The 19,261-nt window shown below is 44.2% G+C and overlaps 1 protein-coding gene across 1 annotated transcript in view; it reads left to right on the top strand.

Moving 5' to 3' along the window:
• The window catches only part of LOXHD1 (lipoxygenase homology PLAT domains 1), a 197,872-nt gene that overhangs the window by 46,185 nt on the left and 132,426 nt on the right, over window positions 1-19,261 (top strand). The window contains exons 13-14 of the mRNA XM_085849094.1: window positions 4,704-4,858; window positions 5,063-5,223. Coding sequence (XP_085705220.1) covers window positions 4,704-4,858; window positions 5,063-5,223 — 316 coding nt within the window. The remainder of the gene's footprint in view (window positions 1-4,703; window positions 4,859-5,062; window positions 5,224-19,261) is intronic.

Here is a 19,261-nt window from a genome sequence, read left to right as displayed (position 1 = left end):
GAACCCCAACAAGAACAACACCAATGACAACAGCAATGGCTGAGCTCTTGAAGAACTGCCACATGTCAGGTCAGGTCTGGTCAGGTCAGGTATGGGAGCATGCGCCGGAGTAGCGCGTCGCTGCGTCCACTTTCTGTCTACTCCAAGGGTCTCCGTCTGGCCATCCCCCAGGCAGATGCCTGGCCCATCCCCATCTCCTTGAGATGCCGATCAACCTGCTGCAACCACAAGACATGTGGTCAGTCCATTAGCCTCCTCCACTCATGAGGCTCCCTTGCTGAGAGAATCTGGTGAGCAGGATCAGCATCAGGAAAATGAGCCACATGTCCATACAGCTGCAACTGATGCTCATTGACTATACAGGTAACAAATCTCATTTGAGTCTCTCTCAGCAACCGCTCGTTGGACACAAAGTCTGACCAGCGACAGCCAAGGATTCTCCAAAGAGACCTGGTACCAAAGGAATTAAGTCTCCATCTCAGATCCCTGGTCAGAGTCCAAGTTTCACATCCATAGAGCAAGACTGGAAGCACCAAGGACCTGAAGACTCAGACTTTCGTCCTCCTGCACAGGTAGCAACAGTGCCACACACCATTATCCAGTGAATCCATGACTCCCCAGGCCTGACCTAGAGGTCTATTGACATCTGACTCACAGCTGGCAGAGACATTAATATGACTGCCAAGGAAAGCGAATCTCTCCGTGACCTCAACATCCTCACCACAAACAGGTACAGACAAGATAGCAGCATCCAAGATGTCATTGAAAGCCTGGATATTAGTTTTGACCCAGGAAACCCATAATCCCAGTGGCTCTGACTCCTCATTCAGCACCACGAAGGCCCCCAAAAGGATATCTAGAGTCTCTGCAAAGGTGACTGCATCATCTGCGAAATCAAAGTCAGAGATCTTGGCATTCCCAAACGATGCATAGCAGCTTGTTCTCTCTGACGACCACCCCAGAATCCAGTCCATACAAGCACTGAAAAGTTTGGGGTCAGCAAACACCCCTGACGTACTCCAGTAACAACTGGAAATAAGTCGGAGCTGGTATCACCCAATCTCACAGCACTCTCAGTACCAGGGTGCAGTTCAGACAGATTAATCAGTTTTGGTGGCACCCCATGAAAACCGATCATCCTCCAGAAGGCATCCCGACTTGCTGAATTGAACCCTTTACAGAGATGAACATAAGCTGCAAGCAGCCCCTGCCGAAACTCTCAACTGCGTTTGGTGAGGACCCGAAGAGCAAGGATACGGTTAATCTTTGACCTCTTTGGTGTGAAGCTTGACCAGCTCTGGTCACTGGTGCTCAAGCAGATGGTGGCAAACCCTCTCAAGAATTATCCGCGTGAAGACCTTGACTGGCACAGAGAGCAGCGTCACCCTTCCCTTGCGTCCTGACGATCACCCTTCCCTTTACAGAGAGGGAGAACAAGGCCCCTCTTCCAGCCAGTTGGGATGATGCCTGTGTTCCAGGCAGAGCACAGAACTGCATGCAATGACATGAGTACAGCATTTCCACCAGCCTTGAGAAGTTCAGCATGGATGACACAGATCCCTGGAGCTTTACCCCCATTTCAACCGGTTCACCGCAGCCTGTGTTTCCAAAAGCGAAGGTGGATCACAGCAGATTGAAGGGTCAACAATAGGGATAGTAACTCCCCTGATGACCAACTCGACAGCTGGTGGATCAGTCTGGTGCAGCCAATCAAAGTAACCGGCCCAGCTGGCCTTCACTTTGGACTCCTCTGTCAAGAGCCCACCATCCTCCACGATAAATGCAGTACACCAAGGGATGGGCTTGGATGAACGTAATGCGGAAATTCCCCTGTAAGCAGGATAAGAATCACTTGACAACAGGTGATGCTCTACCCCCTCACAGATTCCTCACACATAGGCCTCCTTGCCCACCCTCAGCGCACGTGCAGTTTTATGCCTCAACTCCCCGAACAGATTAGCTCTGCTGTTAAGCCTGGTCCTGCGTCTCTGGTCAACGATATCCAGTGTCCCTTGAGAGACAAAATTCTTCTTCGCCCAACGGTGAGTTCCACGACATCCACCGGCAACATCAAGGATGGTGGTCTTGAAGGCACCCCACAACTCCTCAGGATCCCCCAAAGTACCCAGATCCCCCCAAATCTCCACTCAGCTTGTTCGCAAACTCCTCAGCTACCCTCTCATTCTTGAGCTTGCCAACATCTAGCTGAGGCTGGGATGGAACCATTCTCCTGGATTTAAGCTGCATCTTCAGAGTTGCTACCACAAGCCTGTGGTTGGTATTGAGGAATTGAGGACTCCGGTATACCCTGTAGTTCTGGATCATCCTCCATCGATCATCAACAAGCACATGGTCAATCACCTTTGCCACACTGGCAGCGTTAGAATACCAAGTCCAGCGATGAGCTTGTGGGCGCTGAAACCATGAACCAGCCACTCTAAGTCCATGACATCTTGCAAAGTCAAGGAACTTAGTGCTATTCTGGTTCACTGTTCCAAACCCATGGGGATCAACACACGTCTCATAAACATCCCTATCGGTTCCAGTCGATGCATTGAAATCCCCCAAGACTAGAAGAGTATCTCGCCGAGGGCACTGATCAACCACAGACTCGAGCCTGGCACAGAATGCATCCTTCACGGTAAGGTCACTCGCCTCAGTCGGAGCATCTGCAGAGACCAGGGAAACGACACCCAAGGAGTGACAAATTCTTCATCTCCTAAGACGCTCGTTGACCGGTGTTACCCCAATTATAATTGGCATCAACTTAATGGACACAGCCACAGCAACTCCTCGGGCATGGTAACCATCAGGGCGACCACATCAATAGTTGGTGCAACCACCTGCCATGATCTCACCGCAATGCGGTCTCTGAACCTTAGAGAGTGCTGCAATACTGATGTTCAAACGCTTGAGCTCAGATGATATCAGAGACAGGTGATCATCCTCTCTTAGGGATAGAACATTCCAAGCACCAACCCAAAGGGACAGCTTCAGGTTAACCCTAGGAGACTGGTTTGGTGGACGACACCGACACCTCAGCACCACCCTGACACACCTTACAGCAATGTAACCTGAGAAGGCTATCCTGTGGTTTCCCTCCTGTCATCAAAGAGTGGAGGTCCCGAAGGTTTGCCCAAATCCTGCCATCCCGTGAGCTGCCTTGCGGAGGGAAGCAGCATCCAATTTTTTTTTCGATTTTCATTGCATTTTTCTTGTGCTTTGTGAAGTGTAGGGTTTTACCATGGCTGGAGTGCAAATCCTGCCACCAACCTCCTAAAAAATAGAAACCCAACTGCAGGAGGACGTCCGCAGGCACAGTTGGGTTCTAGATATGGATGGCCGTTGGCTTACAAGGAGCTCATCCGCCCTTTGACAGGCTTTGTTTTTAATCCTGCTGGGTGTCCATATCCATACCCGCTCCTGACCAAGAAACCTGGTGGGTGAGACGGTTCAGTCGCCGCCACCCCGACCATGAAACAGGTTAGTAGAGGTTTACATGGTACCTGCAGCAAGTCACAGATCTAATCTGGTCTGATCTGACGAGCTGCGTTCCAGTCTTTAATCCTTTGTCACAGTCACATGTCGCAGGTGAAAAAAAACAAAACATGAATGCCCAAAACAACAGTTCTAATACTCCATTATAAACGAAATCTGTAAGTCACAATGAGAGGATGAACTGAATGGAAGAAATGTGTTTCCTCTCTACTTTCTGGGAACATGCATGCAGAGATTTAGTTCACTTCTCAAAATATATTATGGCACAAATCACAAAATAACCATGACTTGCTGGAAGAGAAAGTAATGCCATGAGTCAGCACCTCTCTCAGGTGCATTCTCATTACATATTGTTCCATCCCCTTTCTTTTTTCTTCATTGGATATTTTATTCCGCCTTTTCACCTCGTATTACACCGGGGTTGTTAAAAAAATTAATCTTAATGATGATTCAAACATTTGACAGTTCCAAAAAAGGTCAAAAAGCCCACTTATGTCTCAATTTTTTTTTTCATTTCAGTAAATTTGATGCATGATATCGGTACCTTGTCACGTGTCACACTTGTTGTGAAGCTTGTGGCTCTTTGAAAGCAATAACATCAAGTCTCTCATGTAACAATTTGTTTTTTTTTCCTGCTGATCACGAACCAATTAATTCTGGCGGACAGGATGTCCGTTTCACATCTATCCAAGGGACAACATACACCTTGATGAATCACCCTGCCTGTGAAACACCGAGATGACATTTTATAGCTGGGTTGGGATTCAAACCCTTGCAAGACAGCTTAGAGGCGAGTGTGCATGCCTCTAGGTCCAAGGCCATCTTGTCAGCCCCACAGGTAGAACAATGGATGAAATCAAGAAGACGTACATTGAGGTATGCTAATCCCATGGGAAACGAGAAGCTGAACTTCAGGCGTTAATCCTTCGTCAGAGTAAAAGTACGACTTTTTTCAAGAGGTGTTTTCCATGACAGCTCGCATCGTTTGACCAACGTTTTGTTGATTCTATCCATATAGCCTGACCTCTGCAACTGCTCGTTCATTTTCTTGCGGCGGACCTACATGTTCCACCGGTGGCTTTCTATTTTTGAAAAATGTACTTACAAAATTGCAAGTGGATCTGGTAGCTTTCTAAACCCTATACCATGATGCTGATGTATTTTAGCGAGTCCTGACCAATATATAACCTGTGACTTGTCTTCAGTGGTTCAATACAAGGTGACAATTTATACGGGAAACAAAGGAGGAGGAGGAACCGACGCCAATGTCTTTATTTGCCTGTTTGGTGAGCAAGGAGATACTGGTGACCGAATGCTCTACAATAGCAGGAACAATGTGAACAAGTTTGAGAGGTCTAATGTAAGGCCTGTCGCGACTACACCACTTCAAATGAACAATGTTGCGCTATTGTTTACTCCTTTCCTTTGTTCAAAGTGTTGCAGCCATTTTGATTCTTTTGTTAAATTTTTTTTTTGTGTGTGTCTTTGTCACATTTATCACAATCATTGCCAAAACGTTCACCATTTTTTTTTATTCCTCGTTTCCCAACACCCAAACCACCAGGCCGATGAGTTCATAATCGAGGCGGTATGTCTAAAACGCATTCTCCGTGTACGAATCGGCCATGATGGCAGAGGGGGTAGCTCAGGATGGTTTTTGGACAAAGTTGTGGTGAAAGAACTGGAGGCTGCAGATTCGTCAACCATAGAGTTTCCATGTTACAGGTGGGGGATTCCACAAATGATCTCTTCATACCTTATTGTGTCCCCTTATTTGGAGACCCAGCTTTATCAAACTGCCATTATAATAAATTTTTGAGCTCGCCTGTCCACTAAACATCTCATGTCTTCATTCCTATTCCTCTTGGTCTGTTTACTGGCTTTATATACTTCTATTGTGATGTTACATGTCTGTGAGCCCGGCACATATGGCTTTTCTTGCTGAACTTCCTTCTTTTCTTTGTTCTCCTTCCCATCTACTCCTCACTCTCATCTCCTTTCAACCCCCCCCCCCTCCCCTTACACCTCCCCACACACACAAAATGAATCCTGTCTGTGTCAAAATGTAAATGTCTGTAATATTTTGGATAAGTGCTCATGCTCTCTCGACACATTTTTATCTCCCATAATGAGGCTTGGTGGTCTTCATGAAGTTGTGACACCATCTTCATCTTGAACAAACTTAGAGCAACAGCAATGTAAGCTAACAATATCTTTCTCTCCTTGCTTCGCAAGTGACGCGTCACATGAATCTCCACCCAGGCTGGGAATTTCTGTTCATTATCTCCGCCACCGAAGATGGACGGACATTATGTTTTCAGCCCTGTCTGTTTGTCTATGAGCAGGATATCTCAAAAAAGTTATTGACGGATTCGGCCGACACTTGGTGGGCAGGATGGACGTGTGACAAGGACGAATTCATGAGATTTTGGAGAAGATCTGGATCCGGACACTATGATGTTTTTTTTAAAGTTATTGCTCACAATTGAGAGATAGGGCCAAAAATGATACAATGTACACTGTATAGTATAGCACGATATTTCAAATAGTTGAAGGCGAGTTATGACAAAACTTGGTTGATGAGCTGAGTAGGTAACAAAAACAAACCAATTAGATTTGGGTTAAGGTCTGGATGCATATCCGGCCTCTTAGTGGACTACAAAATGTAAACCGTTCAGTCTGGTGGAGGTATGCTCTCCACCACGTGCCATTCTTGTTCGGAGCTGTTGTCCTGGTGTTTCCTATCACTTCAACATTGTCCGGAGCAGAGGATTTTTATAAAATGTGCAGAAAGGTGTGTTCCTACATTTTGATGTACAGTGTGAAAGTATTGTTTATAGGATTATATGACCATTAACCGAGTTGCCGATCACAATGCAGTGCTAGCAGGAAGTGCTGCATCTCGTGGCAAACTATCCTTTGGATGGGGATGAAATTAGGTTGGCGACATTATATGTTATGGTATCTTTCAGAGAGGAGGCTATAAGATATAATGTCGTGCTGATACACAGGCAAAATTCTCTGCTTGAGTTTCGTTGTATAATTGGGACAAGCGAATAGGTGAGAGCGTTGGCAGGATGGCCCAGAGGTATAAACACTCGCCTCTAAAGGCCCGGTCACACCTTGACGTTTTAGCCAACGTATGCCAATTTTTGTATTTTTTTTCTAAAACGCTGGCACACGTTGAATACGTTATGGGTAAGTTTTGATAACATTGAGAGCACGCTGAAAAACACTGCCATACGTCGTTGTACGCTGGCTTTAAACGTTGTACTTTTTGGTTGTCCTCAAATTTTTTCATGCTTGAAATTTCACGACGTATGCCGGCGTATGACTCGCACGTTCCGCTACGCTGGCCACAAGTTGTATGCACGGTCTGCGATCGTTGACAGACGTCAACACATGCTACGTGTAAGTTAATCATAAGTTGAGACACGCCGAGGTAATGTTTAGCGTACCCGAAACTTATTTCTAACCTATGATTAACGTGTTGTTGGCACGTTACGAGATCGTTGCCACACGTCGACAGACGTTACTTTTAAGTTACTCATAGGCTGAAAGACGTCGGTATAATGGATCGTCCTTGCGTCAGCGTCCACGGCCACGGCCAGGACACTTATTTGCAGCATTCTTCAAACTTTTCTTCGGCATGACGAGGATGTTCACACTTCGATGTCTAGCTTGGCTATGATTCCAATTGTCCATCGGCAGCGTCTATTTAAAATAGTCGAGTTTGAGCGTTTTAACACGTTCAGAAGAAACGCTTCAAATTTCCAAACCCCAGTGTCAAAAAACAAAGGCGAGTGACAGCAATTTAAATCGTTCATTGTAAACAATGAAAATAGCTGAGTGGTACCGTTTAAAAGTCGTTGAGTGTCAAAAAAAATCCAATTGTTGAGCGCAAGCGTCTACTTTCAATAGTGGAGATACAGCCATTTAAATCGTTGAGTGGCAGCCTATGAATAGCAAACCCTACGTCACCGGCAAAGATAAACTGCCGCACGATATGGATAAGTTAGGCTATCGTTGGGCATAGTTTGTGAACGCCGGCTTCACGATAATTATTCGTTGGTATATCGTATCTATAAGTAATCAAAGCGCTCTATGCACATTATTAGTTCATTGTGCATTTGTCCAACCCGTTATGAATAGACCTAAATCGTAAAAACAAGCTATAGCTCATTGTTGAAAAAGCCCCATAAAAAATTAGCCGCGAAGAACTTCGAACAATGGTGAAAAGATGTCTCCTACCCGTGGACACGCGGACGCAAGGACGATCCATCATAACCCACACCTCTCCCCCTCACACTCACCTACTACTGCCAACATGAACAAACTACCACTAATACTAATACTGATACTGATACTGATACTGTTACTGCTGACATGGACATCGACTCAAAAAGGACTCGAAAACACTGTTGGGTTCCCCTTTAATGAGCAGCATCTTTATATACCAATTCCCAAAACCGCTGGGAACACGTCTTTATATGGCAGTTGTAAGCTAGAAACACGTTAATTTATTTTTTTGTCGACCGGAAGACGTCATTGGAATACATCTACATACGTCGATGTGTGTTGGGACTACGTAAAGAATTGGTTCAAAGCACGTCAAACATAAGTTAGAAATAAGTTTCGCGTAAAAAAGACATTACCGCGACGTGTTTCGACTTATGAGTAGCTTATAAGTAGCCTTTGTGGACGTGTGTAAGCGTCCACATATCGTGTGTACAACTTATCCCCATCGCATGCGGAACGTGTGTCATACACCGAGTACGTCGTAAATTTTTGAACATGTTTAAAATTTCTTGACGTACTCTACTTACTACGACGTATGATAGCGTACTTTAGCGTTGTACTCACGTATACCAAACTTACTCATACTGTATTTGACGTGCCCCAACGTTTTAGACACATTTTTCTTAGGTCGGCATACGCTGGCAAGATCGCCAAGGTGTGACCGCGATGTTGACACTTCCATTTCTACGGCAGTTATGATTCGAATCGTTGTGCGTCAGCCTTTTAATAGGCTACGTCACGACATTGTCGGCGATGCGTGCAACGCGCTATGCCTAAGTTAGACTATCGTTGGGCATCGGTTGTGTAGGCCGACAACAGGTTCAGCATTCGTTGGTATAAGTTATCTATAACACAACGAAACGTTCTGTGTCCGTTACCAATGCGTTATACATAAGACCAAGTCGCTATGAATACGTCCGAATCTTTAAAAAAAAACATCAAAAGTTCAACGTAAGCCAGCGTTTTACATACATTTTAATACGTTGCCATCGCTGGCTAAAACGTCAAGGTGTGACCGGGCCTTAAGCTGGGTTTGAATCTCGACCCAGCTACAAGCTGTCATCCTAGTGTTTCACAGGCAGGGTGATTAATCGATGTGTGCGCCGTTACTCGGATCAACGTTAAACCGGGTGTCCCATCTGCCAGCATTAGTTGGTGGACGTTATATATCTCACGGTGTCCGCAAAGAGTAGGCGAGCTATCGTCTGCACCATGAACAATTTACAAATTCCTGCCCTGATTACTGCTGGGAAGGCAATGGCAAACTACCCAGTATAACCCTTGCCAAGAAACTGCTTCGGCAGCACCAACACTGTAAATAGTGCTGTACATCACATCGAACCAAAATGTGTGGGAATGTGCAACATTATGGGTCAAAAGGTCTCCTCCAGTACCTCCCTCTAAAAGATTGATGGAGGTGCCTGAGCAGGTAAGTGATATGTTAACGGATATTTTCAACAGTTCACTGGAGTCAGGACAGGTAATAAATAAATAATAAATAATGAATAAATAATAAATAAATGAATAATAATAAATGATAATAAAATTAATAATAATTAACAAAGTAATTATAAAGTAATATATAATAATATAATATATAATAAAGCAGTAATAAATAATATATAATAATCATAAATAGGAGCAAATGTAACACCATTATTTAAGAATGGATCCAGAGAATAATTGGGAAGCTATAGACCTGTTAGTTTGACTTCAATTGTGGGGAAAGTGATGGAGACATTAATTAAGGACCAGATGAGGAACCATTTAAATAACTACAAACTAATTAAAGGGAGTCAGCATGGGTTAACCAAAGGTAGTTCCTGTTTAACAAATATTTTAGAGTTCCATGAAGCAGTGTCTGATTGGGTGGATGAGGGAAAGGCAGTGGACAGAGTATTTCTAGACTTTAAGAAGGCATTTGATATGGTACCACATCGGAGATTGTTAGCCAAAGTGAGGGCTTGTGGAGTGGCTGGTCAGGTAGTTGCAAACTAGCTTAGTGATAGGAAGCAAAGAGTGGCTGTGAGTGGGAGGATGTCTTGCTGGGAGGATGTAAGTAGCAGGGCACCCTTGTGGATCAGTACTCAGACCATGACTCTTCATTATTTACATCAATGATTTGGATAACAAGGTGAAGAGTAGACTTTCCAAAGTTGCAGATGACACAAAGCTTGGAGGTAAGGTGGATAGCAGAGGGGGTGGTGATCAGATACAGGAAAGTATTGATGCTTGTATAGATTGGGCAAAAGACTGGCAGATGGAATTTAACCTGAACAAGTGTAATGTGTTGGGGATGGGAAAGAACAATGAAAATAGAGATTACAGGATGCAAGGGGTAATTTTGGAGTGTGTCACACAGGAGAAGGATCTGGGGGTGGTAATAGATATGGGAGGTAAGCAGGCAGCACAATGCCAGGCAGCTTTAGGTAGAGCAAATAGGGTTTTAGGCTGTATTCGGAGGTGGTCATTTATAAAGCAAAAGAGGTGGTGTTAACATTGTACAGGAATTTAGTGAGGGCACATCTAGAATATTGTGTGCAGTTGTGGTTACCACGGTTCCGGAAGGACGTAGATGCCAGAGAAGGTTCAGCGCTGGGCTACGAGATTGATTCTGGGCAGAGCAAGACTCAGCTATGAGGAGCGGTTGAAGGAGACAGGGCTTTATTCACGAGGAAGGAGGTGGTGACGAGGAGATATGATTTAGATGTTTAAGATAATGAAAGGTAGAGATAAAATAAGTACAGATGAATTATTCAACAGAGTAGACAGTGATAGGACCAGTCGTGGGGCAACTTGGCATAACAATTGTGCATTTTGGGAGGAAAGCACCAAATTTGGCACACTCGTAGCCGATCATATTGTGAACAGATTTGGATATTGGGCCATCTCAAATTCAGCCGCTGATGGCTGTGGCAGCCATTTTCCACTGCCATCAAAAATTTTGTGATGGCCCAATATCCAAATCTGTTCATAATATGTTAGGCTACGAGTGTGCCAAATTTGGTGCTTTCCTCACAAAATGCACAATTGGTATGCTATATTTAGCTAAGTTGCCCCACTACAGGGGCCATAGCCTGAGATTAAAGAAGAGGAGAGTTGAGACGGTAGTAAGGTGGGGGACTTTCACTCAGAGAGTAGTTAATGCATGGAATGGTCTCCCTGGAAAGGTTGCGGCAGCAGAAACAGTAGATAAGTTGAAATTAGAATTAGATAGGTATCTGGAAGTTATGGATATAGAGTGGTGTGGGAATATTGACAGGACTTTTCAGTAGTTTGAGCATTGATGGGTTATTGTGTGCAAGTGTTCGGAGTGCTGTTGGTGGGGGTCTCGTCAAGGGGTGTTGTGTGGTTGATGTTGTGTGTTTTTAACCAAGCCCATGCCCCCTCCCCTGAGGGGAAGAAGAAAAAAAAAACTAAAAAACTTAATATAAATAGATTTTTAAAATAATAATAATAATCATTTGCATTTTCTTCTTTGTATCTTGTGTGGATGGATTAGTGTGGTGTTCGTGCACGCATGATGGGCTGAATGGTCTTTTTTTTTTTTTTTTGTATACCTTGGTCGAGGCTCGTATGAGAGCTAACACACAACTCACAGCAAGGAGGCATGAGACAAGAGGGGCGGGAGTGGAAGGGACAAAACAGTGGGGAACAGACACATTAGGTGAACTGTGGAAGGGAGAGGGATGGGGATGGGACGGGGAACATGGTGAAGAGAAGATGGACATTACAGGGACTTTCAGGAAGGAAAGCAGGAGAATTGAAGGAAGTGGACTTGGGTGGATTATCGGGGGTAGAAAAGATCGAAGATTTGGATGGGGAAAGATAAGAGGTGGTGGTGAACAGCTGTTTTGAAAGCCTGGAGGGAAGAATGGGAAAGAATAGAGTGAGGAAGTTTATTCCAAAGGTGGGAAAAAGAGGAATGAAAGAGTGAAGATGAGCAGTGATTCGTGATTTTGGTAGTTTTACCAGAAGGGGGTTGTTGGTAGACCTTGAGCGCCCTGTAGAAATGTGGTGGGGACAAATCGCAGAGAGAGCAGGGGGGGGCAAGGCTGCAGAGGAGTCGGTAGAAGACAAAAAGACCACCGACCAACCTGCGGTGATTGAGTGAGAGGCCCAAAGACTCAGCTTCATTGCGGGAGATGCCGATTATCTTAAATGCCCTGGTTTCGACAGTGTGAAGCCGAGAAAGGTGGGAGGCAGGAGCACCAGCCCAGAGGTGAGAGCAGTACTCCATCAGGCTACGGACAAAAGCTTTGTAAGTGGTCAGGAGCTCAAGAGGGCCGAGGAAGGACTTTGCCCGACGGAGGATCCCCAGTCGGCGACTGGCTTTTGAGGCGAGGTTGGAAATGTGACTTTCCCAGGAAAGGTCATGGCAGATAGTGAGACCCAGAAGCTTGAAAGAAAAGACTTCTTCCAGAGGATTGTTGAGAAAGTGGATGGGGGGGTTTTCTAAACGGTCCTTTCGAAGAGACATAGTGAGAGTGTGAGATTTGTCTGGATTGAAAGACATGTTCCACGTGTTGGACCAGTTTGTGATTTTATCCAGATCTGCAGTGAGTGAAGAAGCTGCTGCTTGCCGGTCTCCACCTGTCTGTTTTCCTTGTATTTCCATTTGTGTGTATCTCTTTATCAGAAACAACGTCACATTGTGCGATAGATAATATTTTCTTTCCACCTTTTTGCAGAAATAAAAAAAACATTCTAATTTGTCAAAAAAAAAATTAAGGTATTTTATAATTTTATTGAATATCTTTATAGTTGTAAAAATGTCCATAATTGGCAATTAGTAGAACATTTTAACACGCAAGGACGTGTTGTTTGTACAAGTAGCTGCATATACAGTGGGGAGAACAAGTATTTGATACACTGCCGATTTTGCAGGTTTTCCCACTTACAAAGCACGTAGAGGTCTGTAATTTTTATCATAGGTACACTTCAACTGTGAAAGACGGAATGTAAAACAAAAATCCTGAAAATCACATTGTATGATTTTTAAATAATTAATTTGCATTTTATTGCATGAAATAAGTATTTGATCACCTACCAACCAGTAAGAATTCCGGCTCTCACAGACCTGTTAGTTTTGTCTTTAAGAATCCCTCCCATTCTCCACTCATTACCTGTATTAACTGCACCTGTTTGAACTCATTATCTGCATAAAAGACAGCTGTCCACACTCAATCAATCAGACTCTAACCTCTCCACAATGGGCAAGGCCAGAGAGCTGTCTAAGGACATCAGGGACAAAATTGTAGACTTGCACAAGGCTGGGATGGGCTACAGGACAATAGGCAAGCAGCTTGGTGAGAAGACAACAACTGTTGGCGCAATTATTAGAAAATGGAAGAAGTTCAAGATAACAGTCAATCTCCCTTGGTCTGGGGCTCCATGCAAGATCTCACCTCGTGGAGCCTTAATGATCATGAGAAAGGTGAGGGATCAACCCAGAACTACACGGCAGGACCTGGTCAATGACCTGAAGAGAACTGGGACCACAGTATCAAAGAAAGCCATAAGTAACACACTACGCCGTCATGGATTAAAATCCTGCAGCGCACGCAAGGTCCCTCTGCTCAAGCCAGCGCATGTCCAGGCCCGTCTGAAGTTTGCCAATGACCATCTGGATGACCAGAGGAGGAATGGGAGAAGGTCATGTGGTCTGATGAGACCAAAATAGAGCTTTTTGGTTTAAACTCCACTCGCCGTGTTTGGAGGAAGAAAAAGGATGAGTACAACCCCAAGAACACCATCCCAACCGTGAAGCATGGAGGTGGAAACATCATTCTTTGGGGATGCTTTTCTGCAAAGGGGACAGGACGACTGCACTGTATTGAGGGGAGGATGGATGGGGCCATGTATCGCGAGATCTTTTCCAACAACCTCCTTCCCTCAACAAGAGCATTGAAGATGGGGCGTGGCTGGGTCTTCCAACATGACAACGACCCGAAATACACAGCCAGGGCAACTAAGGAGTGGCTCCGTAAGAAGCATCTCAAGGTCCAGGAGTGGCCTAGCCAGTCTCCAGACCTGAACCCAATAGAAAATCTTTGGAGGGAGCTGAAAGTCTGTGTTGCCCAGCGACAGCCCCGAAACCTGAAGGATCTGGAGAAGATCTGTATGGAGGAGTGGGCCAAAATCCCTGCTGCAGTCTGTGCAAACCTGGTTAAGAACTTCAGGAAACGTCTGATCTCTGTAATTGCAAACAAAGGTTTCTGTACCAAATATTAAGTTCTGTTTTTCTGATGTATCAAATACTTATTTCATGCAATAAAATGCAAATTAATTATTTAAAAATCATACAATGTGATTTTCAGGATTTTTGTTTTAGATTCCGTCTTTCACAGTTGAAGTGTACCTATGATAAAAATTACAGACCTCTACGTGCTTTGTAAGTGGGAAAACCTGCAAAATCGGCAGTGTATCAAATACTTGTTCTCCCCACTGTATGTATGTATATATATATATATATATATATATATATATATATATATATATATATATATATATATATATATATATATATATATATATATATATATATATATATATATATATATACATAATCGTGTACTCAATCCTCACACAGTACATTCCCTGTTATTTTTTTCAAACATTGCGGTTATTGTTGTCTCACCCTGTAATTTGCCTTGCAACACATTCCAGAGACTTCGTTTTTGGAGTTGAACAATATGTACCTGGACTCCACATTCCATGAATCTGGTGTCACAACCACAGGATAACCCATTCTTGCACCATGCCTGTTCTGCACCACACCATGCAGTGTTTCCTGCACCTGTCATGCTCTCTATTTGATGTCACTGATGAACGTTGCAGTGAAATCAGATATGGAAATCGGAGAGCCAACCGAGTGGTGAGCAAAACACCTTGAAGGCCTGGAGGGAAGAGCATGAGACAGACTGGAGAAGACGGCTCTACGGTCGAGGAAAGAGGATTGTTATGACACAGTGTCAGAAGAGTTATCCCAGTGGCTTGAATCTGTCTCTCTTGCTTCCCAAACCCCGTACCACAACATAAAATTCGATTATAGATTGAATCATTCACTTCCGTCCATGCAGTCGAGATAGACCATACAATTTAATGAACAGTTCCGACATAAAAGTGGAAGGTCCATAGAACACCTTACCCCTGCAGTCTTGACAAAAAGGACGTGAGAAAGATCTTTTCAACTCTTGCTTTGCATTCCTGAGTACGATGTATATTTCCGAGGAGCCGTGATTTTGTATGAATCTCGATATTCCCCAACGCTGACGGTGCTAGCGGTAAACTTGATTGGTCGAGATGGTGTAATATGGTGTAATAATTTGTACAAGTACTGGTAATTTACTGGAGGTTTTTGGAAGTGCCAAAAAAGGCGAAATACGAGTGTGTTCTACATTGTTCAAAAGTTTTAAAGGCTGGAGGAATTCGTTTTTTGGGAAGCTTGCCAACGTTGTTGCAGCAACATCTTTTCCACCAACTTATTTAACACATACATTAATTATTCGTGCCTGTTGTTTGTGTCCTTTATGACGTCCTTTAAAACAGTAAGTTTCCTGTTTGGAATGATTTTCAATTTTACTTTCCTGCTAGACAGGCAGACAGAGTGAAAAATGATCTCATTGCGCACTCGGGATGAGATTCCATACAATTTGCCAAATTCAGAGCCAAAGTTCTGCGAAACTGCACGTTCGTGTTCCGATTCATGCTCTGATTTGTGTTCTTGAGAATACAAAATATAACATTTAATTGATATTAAGATGCTTGTCGATCATAGACTGACGTCTGTAGAGAGGTAGACAAATGGAGTGAACCAAATGCTCAACCCTACTTTGCGCTTCACATGCTTGGTAAAAAATATTTCAGCAATAAGTCTGTACAACACAACAAAATTAGAATAATTATAGCAATAGGATTTTATCTCCATTCGCTACGTCACAGTGTCCTTGTAAACCCATCAGGGCAAGTCATGCCGAGGAATTGGTTCACGAATCAGTAAGTGACCACTATATTCGTTATGGGTGTGTCTGTCTGTCTGTCTGTCCGGAGCATAGCTCCGTGGGTTTTGATCCGATCCTGTTAAAATTTGGGTGGGAGGTTTGTATCATGATCTAGTTGTGTTTTCCTGACAATGGGCGTGGTGCGCCCATTATGGGCGGAGCCACGCCCAAAAAACATGTTTTTAGGGGGTAGCCAATTTCAAGTTGCGTCTTCTCCGAGGGGGTTTGTCGAATCTGGCAGGGGTTTCGGTGTTTGGTTAGCTCAATGGCACCTGCATAGCCCCACGGAGCTCGATTTTTCATTTTCGTCCAAGGTCAAGGTCACAAGGTCACAAACTTAGAAAATGTCAAAAAAAATCTCAAAATTGGGCATCGAGCTCCTAGGGTTTTCAACTGTTTCGAATGAAAGTTGGTATGCAAGTAGTGCTCTTCGAGTACTACAACTTTCATCATTTACGTTTTTCCCGATTCCCACCAGTTTGTCCGTGGTGTCCCCTCGAAGGTCAAAAAATAAAAAGGCGAACCGTGTACATTGCTCGTGAACCATCGCTGTCTCCAGACTTGTCACTTGCTTTTATGCATTGTCCATGTCGTCACAGCTGAACTTTGATGATAACAAAAGTTCTGCGATGGTTTTTGATGGGAAAGTTTACACCAGATGCCCTGAAGGTCCCTTGAAATGACCATTTTGATTGTGTTAATACTAGCACAAGTTATACTCTTACTATAAATACTGTGAATTAACCTGAAAAAAAAAAAAAAATATATATATATATATATATATATATATATATATATATATATATATATATATATATATATATATATATATATATATATATTACACTGGTATATTCCTGTTTTTTGGCGGTACAAGGTATACCGTCCACTGCATGGGCAGTGTGTATGTGTATGTGTGTGTGTATATGTATGTATGTGTGTGTGCGTGTGTGTGCATGTGTGTGCGTGTGTGTGCGTGTGCGCGCGCGCACGCGTGTGTTTGTGTGTATGTATGTGTATATGTGTAAGTATGTGTGTGTGTATGTATATGTGTCTATATATGTTTTGTGTGTGTATGTATGTATGTGTATGTCTGTATATGTGTTTATATGCATCTATATGTGTTTTTTGGCGGTACAAGGTATACCGTCCACTGCATGGGCAGTGTGTATGTATGTATATATGTGTGAATATGTGTATGTGTATGTGTGTGTGTGTATATGTATGTATGTGTGTATGTGTATTTATATGTGTATGTGTGTATATGTGTTTGTGTTTGTGTGTGTGTATGTGTGTGTGCACGTGTGTGTGTGTGCGTGTGCGTGTGTGCGCGTGCGCGCATGTGTATGTGTGTATGTATGTGTATATGTGTAAGTATGTGTGTGTGTATGTATATGTGTCTATATATGTTTTGTGTGTGTATGTGTGTGTATGTATGTATGTGTATGTCTGTATACGTGTTTATATGCATCTATATGTGTTTTTTGTGTGTATATGGGTGTGTGTGTGTGTGCGTGCATGTGTGTATATGTGTTTTTGTGTGTGTATGTATTTGTGTGTGTATATATGTGTCTATATATTGTTACAAGCCGGGGGTCGGCCGCCAACCGACCGCTCTGAACGGAGCCGCAAGTCGAGTCGGCCCGACCGATCACCCGGAATATAGATCGCCGCCCGGATAACTCCGAGCGACGGGTCCTTGTACAAGAACCGAAATACGCCAATCGGCAGATCACGTGGCTTAGGGTCGATTGCCAATCTTCAAAGTACCTAAATACCCACGTGATCCAACTACCGGGGTATTCCACTCTCGACGGATCTCATACGGAACAAACCGCCGAGGCGAGCTTGTCCGTGCGCGATTCCGAGCGGCGTAATCGCCGAGAACCGTCGGTCCAAACGTCCCCCTATTACAGCAAACCAACGGCTTTCTAACTCCAAACACACGAAATGTTCAGTCAATGAGGGAATGGACACAACGAGCAGGTTTACATTCACACAAGGACATTTATTATAATGAAACACGTATGCAATTAAACAAGCAACAAAAGCACTACAACCATCTATAAGCAATTACTAATGTACAGTCACTTACACAATTTTACTTACGGGACTCGGCGCCACAACATTCATTCGAAAGAAAAGTAGGAAAAAGACCCCATCAAAGGCAATGGGGTCAGACTGGACCTCTTGGGTCTTTATGGCGTGGGACTTGACAGACCGAACGAGTCCCACGAGACCGTTGCAGGTTACCTGCACCCTCGTGGTGTCTGGCTTGGGCGACCCGTGATGTCCCGTCCCCACAGCAGCTAGCGTAGTCGCAGTCGAGCTCGGGCCTTCCGTGTGGCAGGCGAGCTCTCTCCGGCTCTCTCCACACGAACGCGTTTGAGCGACCCGCGATGCCCCTTCCCCACGGCAGCTAGCGTAGCTGCGGTCGAGCTCGGGCCTTCCGTGTGGCAGGTGAGCTCTTTCTGGCTCTCTCCACACAAACGCGCGGTTTGCGCGATACAGCAGGCAAGGCTGCCCCTCCAGCTCGCGTCTCCTTCGCGACGCCCGGACTTCCACGCAGCTCCTTGGCTTCTGGCTTCCTCCCGACTCCCCCAACTGCCGAAGCAAAAAGCTTACTCATCCCACGGGACTCAGCACACGAACTCTGCCACGGGACTTTCACGAACTCAGCCCACAAACTCAGCCCTACTATGGGACTCCCCCGAACTCTTTACGAACTCTTTCTACCACGGGACTCCCCCGAGACTCTTGAACAAAGGAAAGATGTCCTCTTTATCCTTTGCACCCCCTCCCCCGCACCCGGTGTGATTCATGCCCTCGTGATCCACCCCCCGCTCAACCACGGGTGGGAGGGAGTTGTTGACGTCACGGGATGGCAGGGTTCTTCTTCCTCTTTGCAGAAGAGGGGGAGGGACGTCTCCATTGTTTCGTTCCCGAACTATTAAATCGATCCACAGCGCATCTAATCGATGTCTGAACATTTAAACAATGGAAGGTGAGCTATCGAGGGAACATGCACTTATCGACATAGCTGACTAAGGGAACCTGTATGTCGTGTGCAATTGAATTCCAAATTCGTAACAATATGTTTTTGTGTGTGTATATGTATATGTATGCATATGTGTGGATATGTGTTTTTGTGTGTATGTGTTTGTGTGTCTATATATGTTTTTGTGTGTATGTGTGTGCGTGCGTGCGTGTGCGTGCGTGCATGTGCGTGCGTATGACGTAACTTTTTAACCATTTGAGCTTTTGTTATTCAATTTTCAATAAAGCTTCACTTTGAGAATATGGAGAAGACTAACTAATATTTTGTTGAAATAATTTTAATTGTTTTTGTTGTTATTGTTGTTGTTCTTCTTTGATCCTTTTTTGGCCTTTTGTTCGATCCATTTTTTGGCCTCTATTATTTTATTTTTTTCATTTTTTTCTTTTCTCAGCAAGCACTTGTC

Source organism: Eptatretus burgeri, chromosome 12, assembly GCF_056783735.1.
Source record: "Eptatretus burgeri isolate ZD-2024b chromosome 12, Ebu_testis_v1, whole genome shotgun sequence".
Lineage (NCBI taxonomy): Eukaryota > Metazoa > Chordata > Myxini > Myxiniformes > Myxinidae > Eptatretus > Eptatretus burgeri.
Note: the sequence above shows the minus strand (reverse complement) of the source record. Positions and strands in the feature narration are given on the sequence as shown.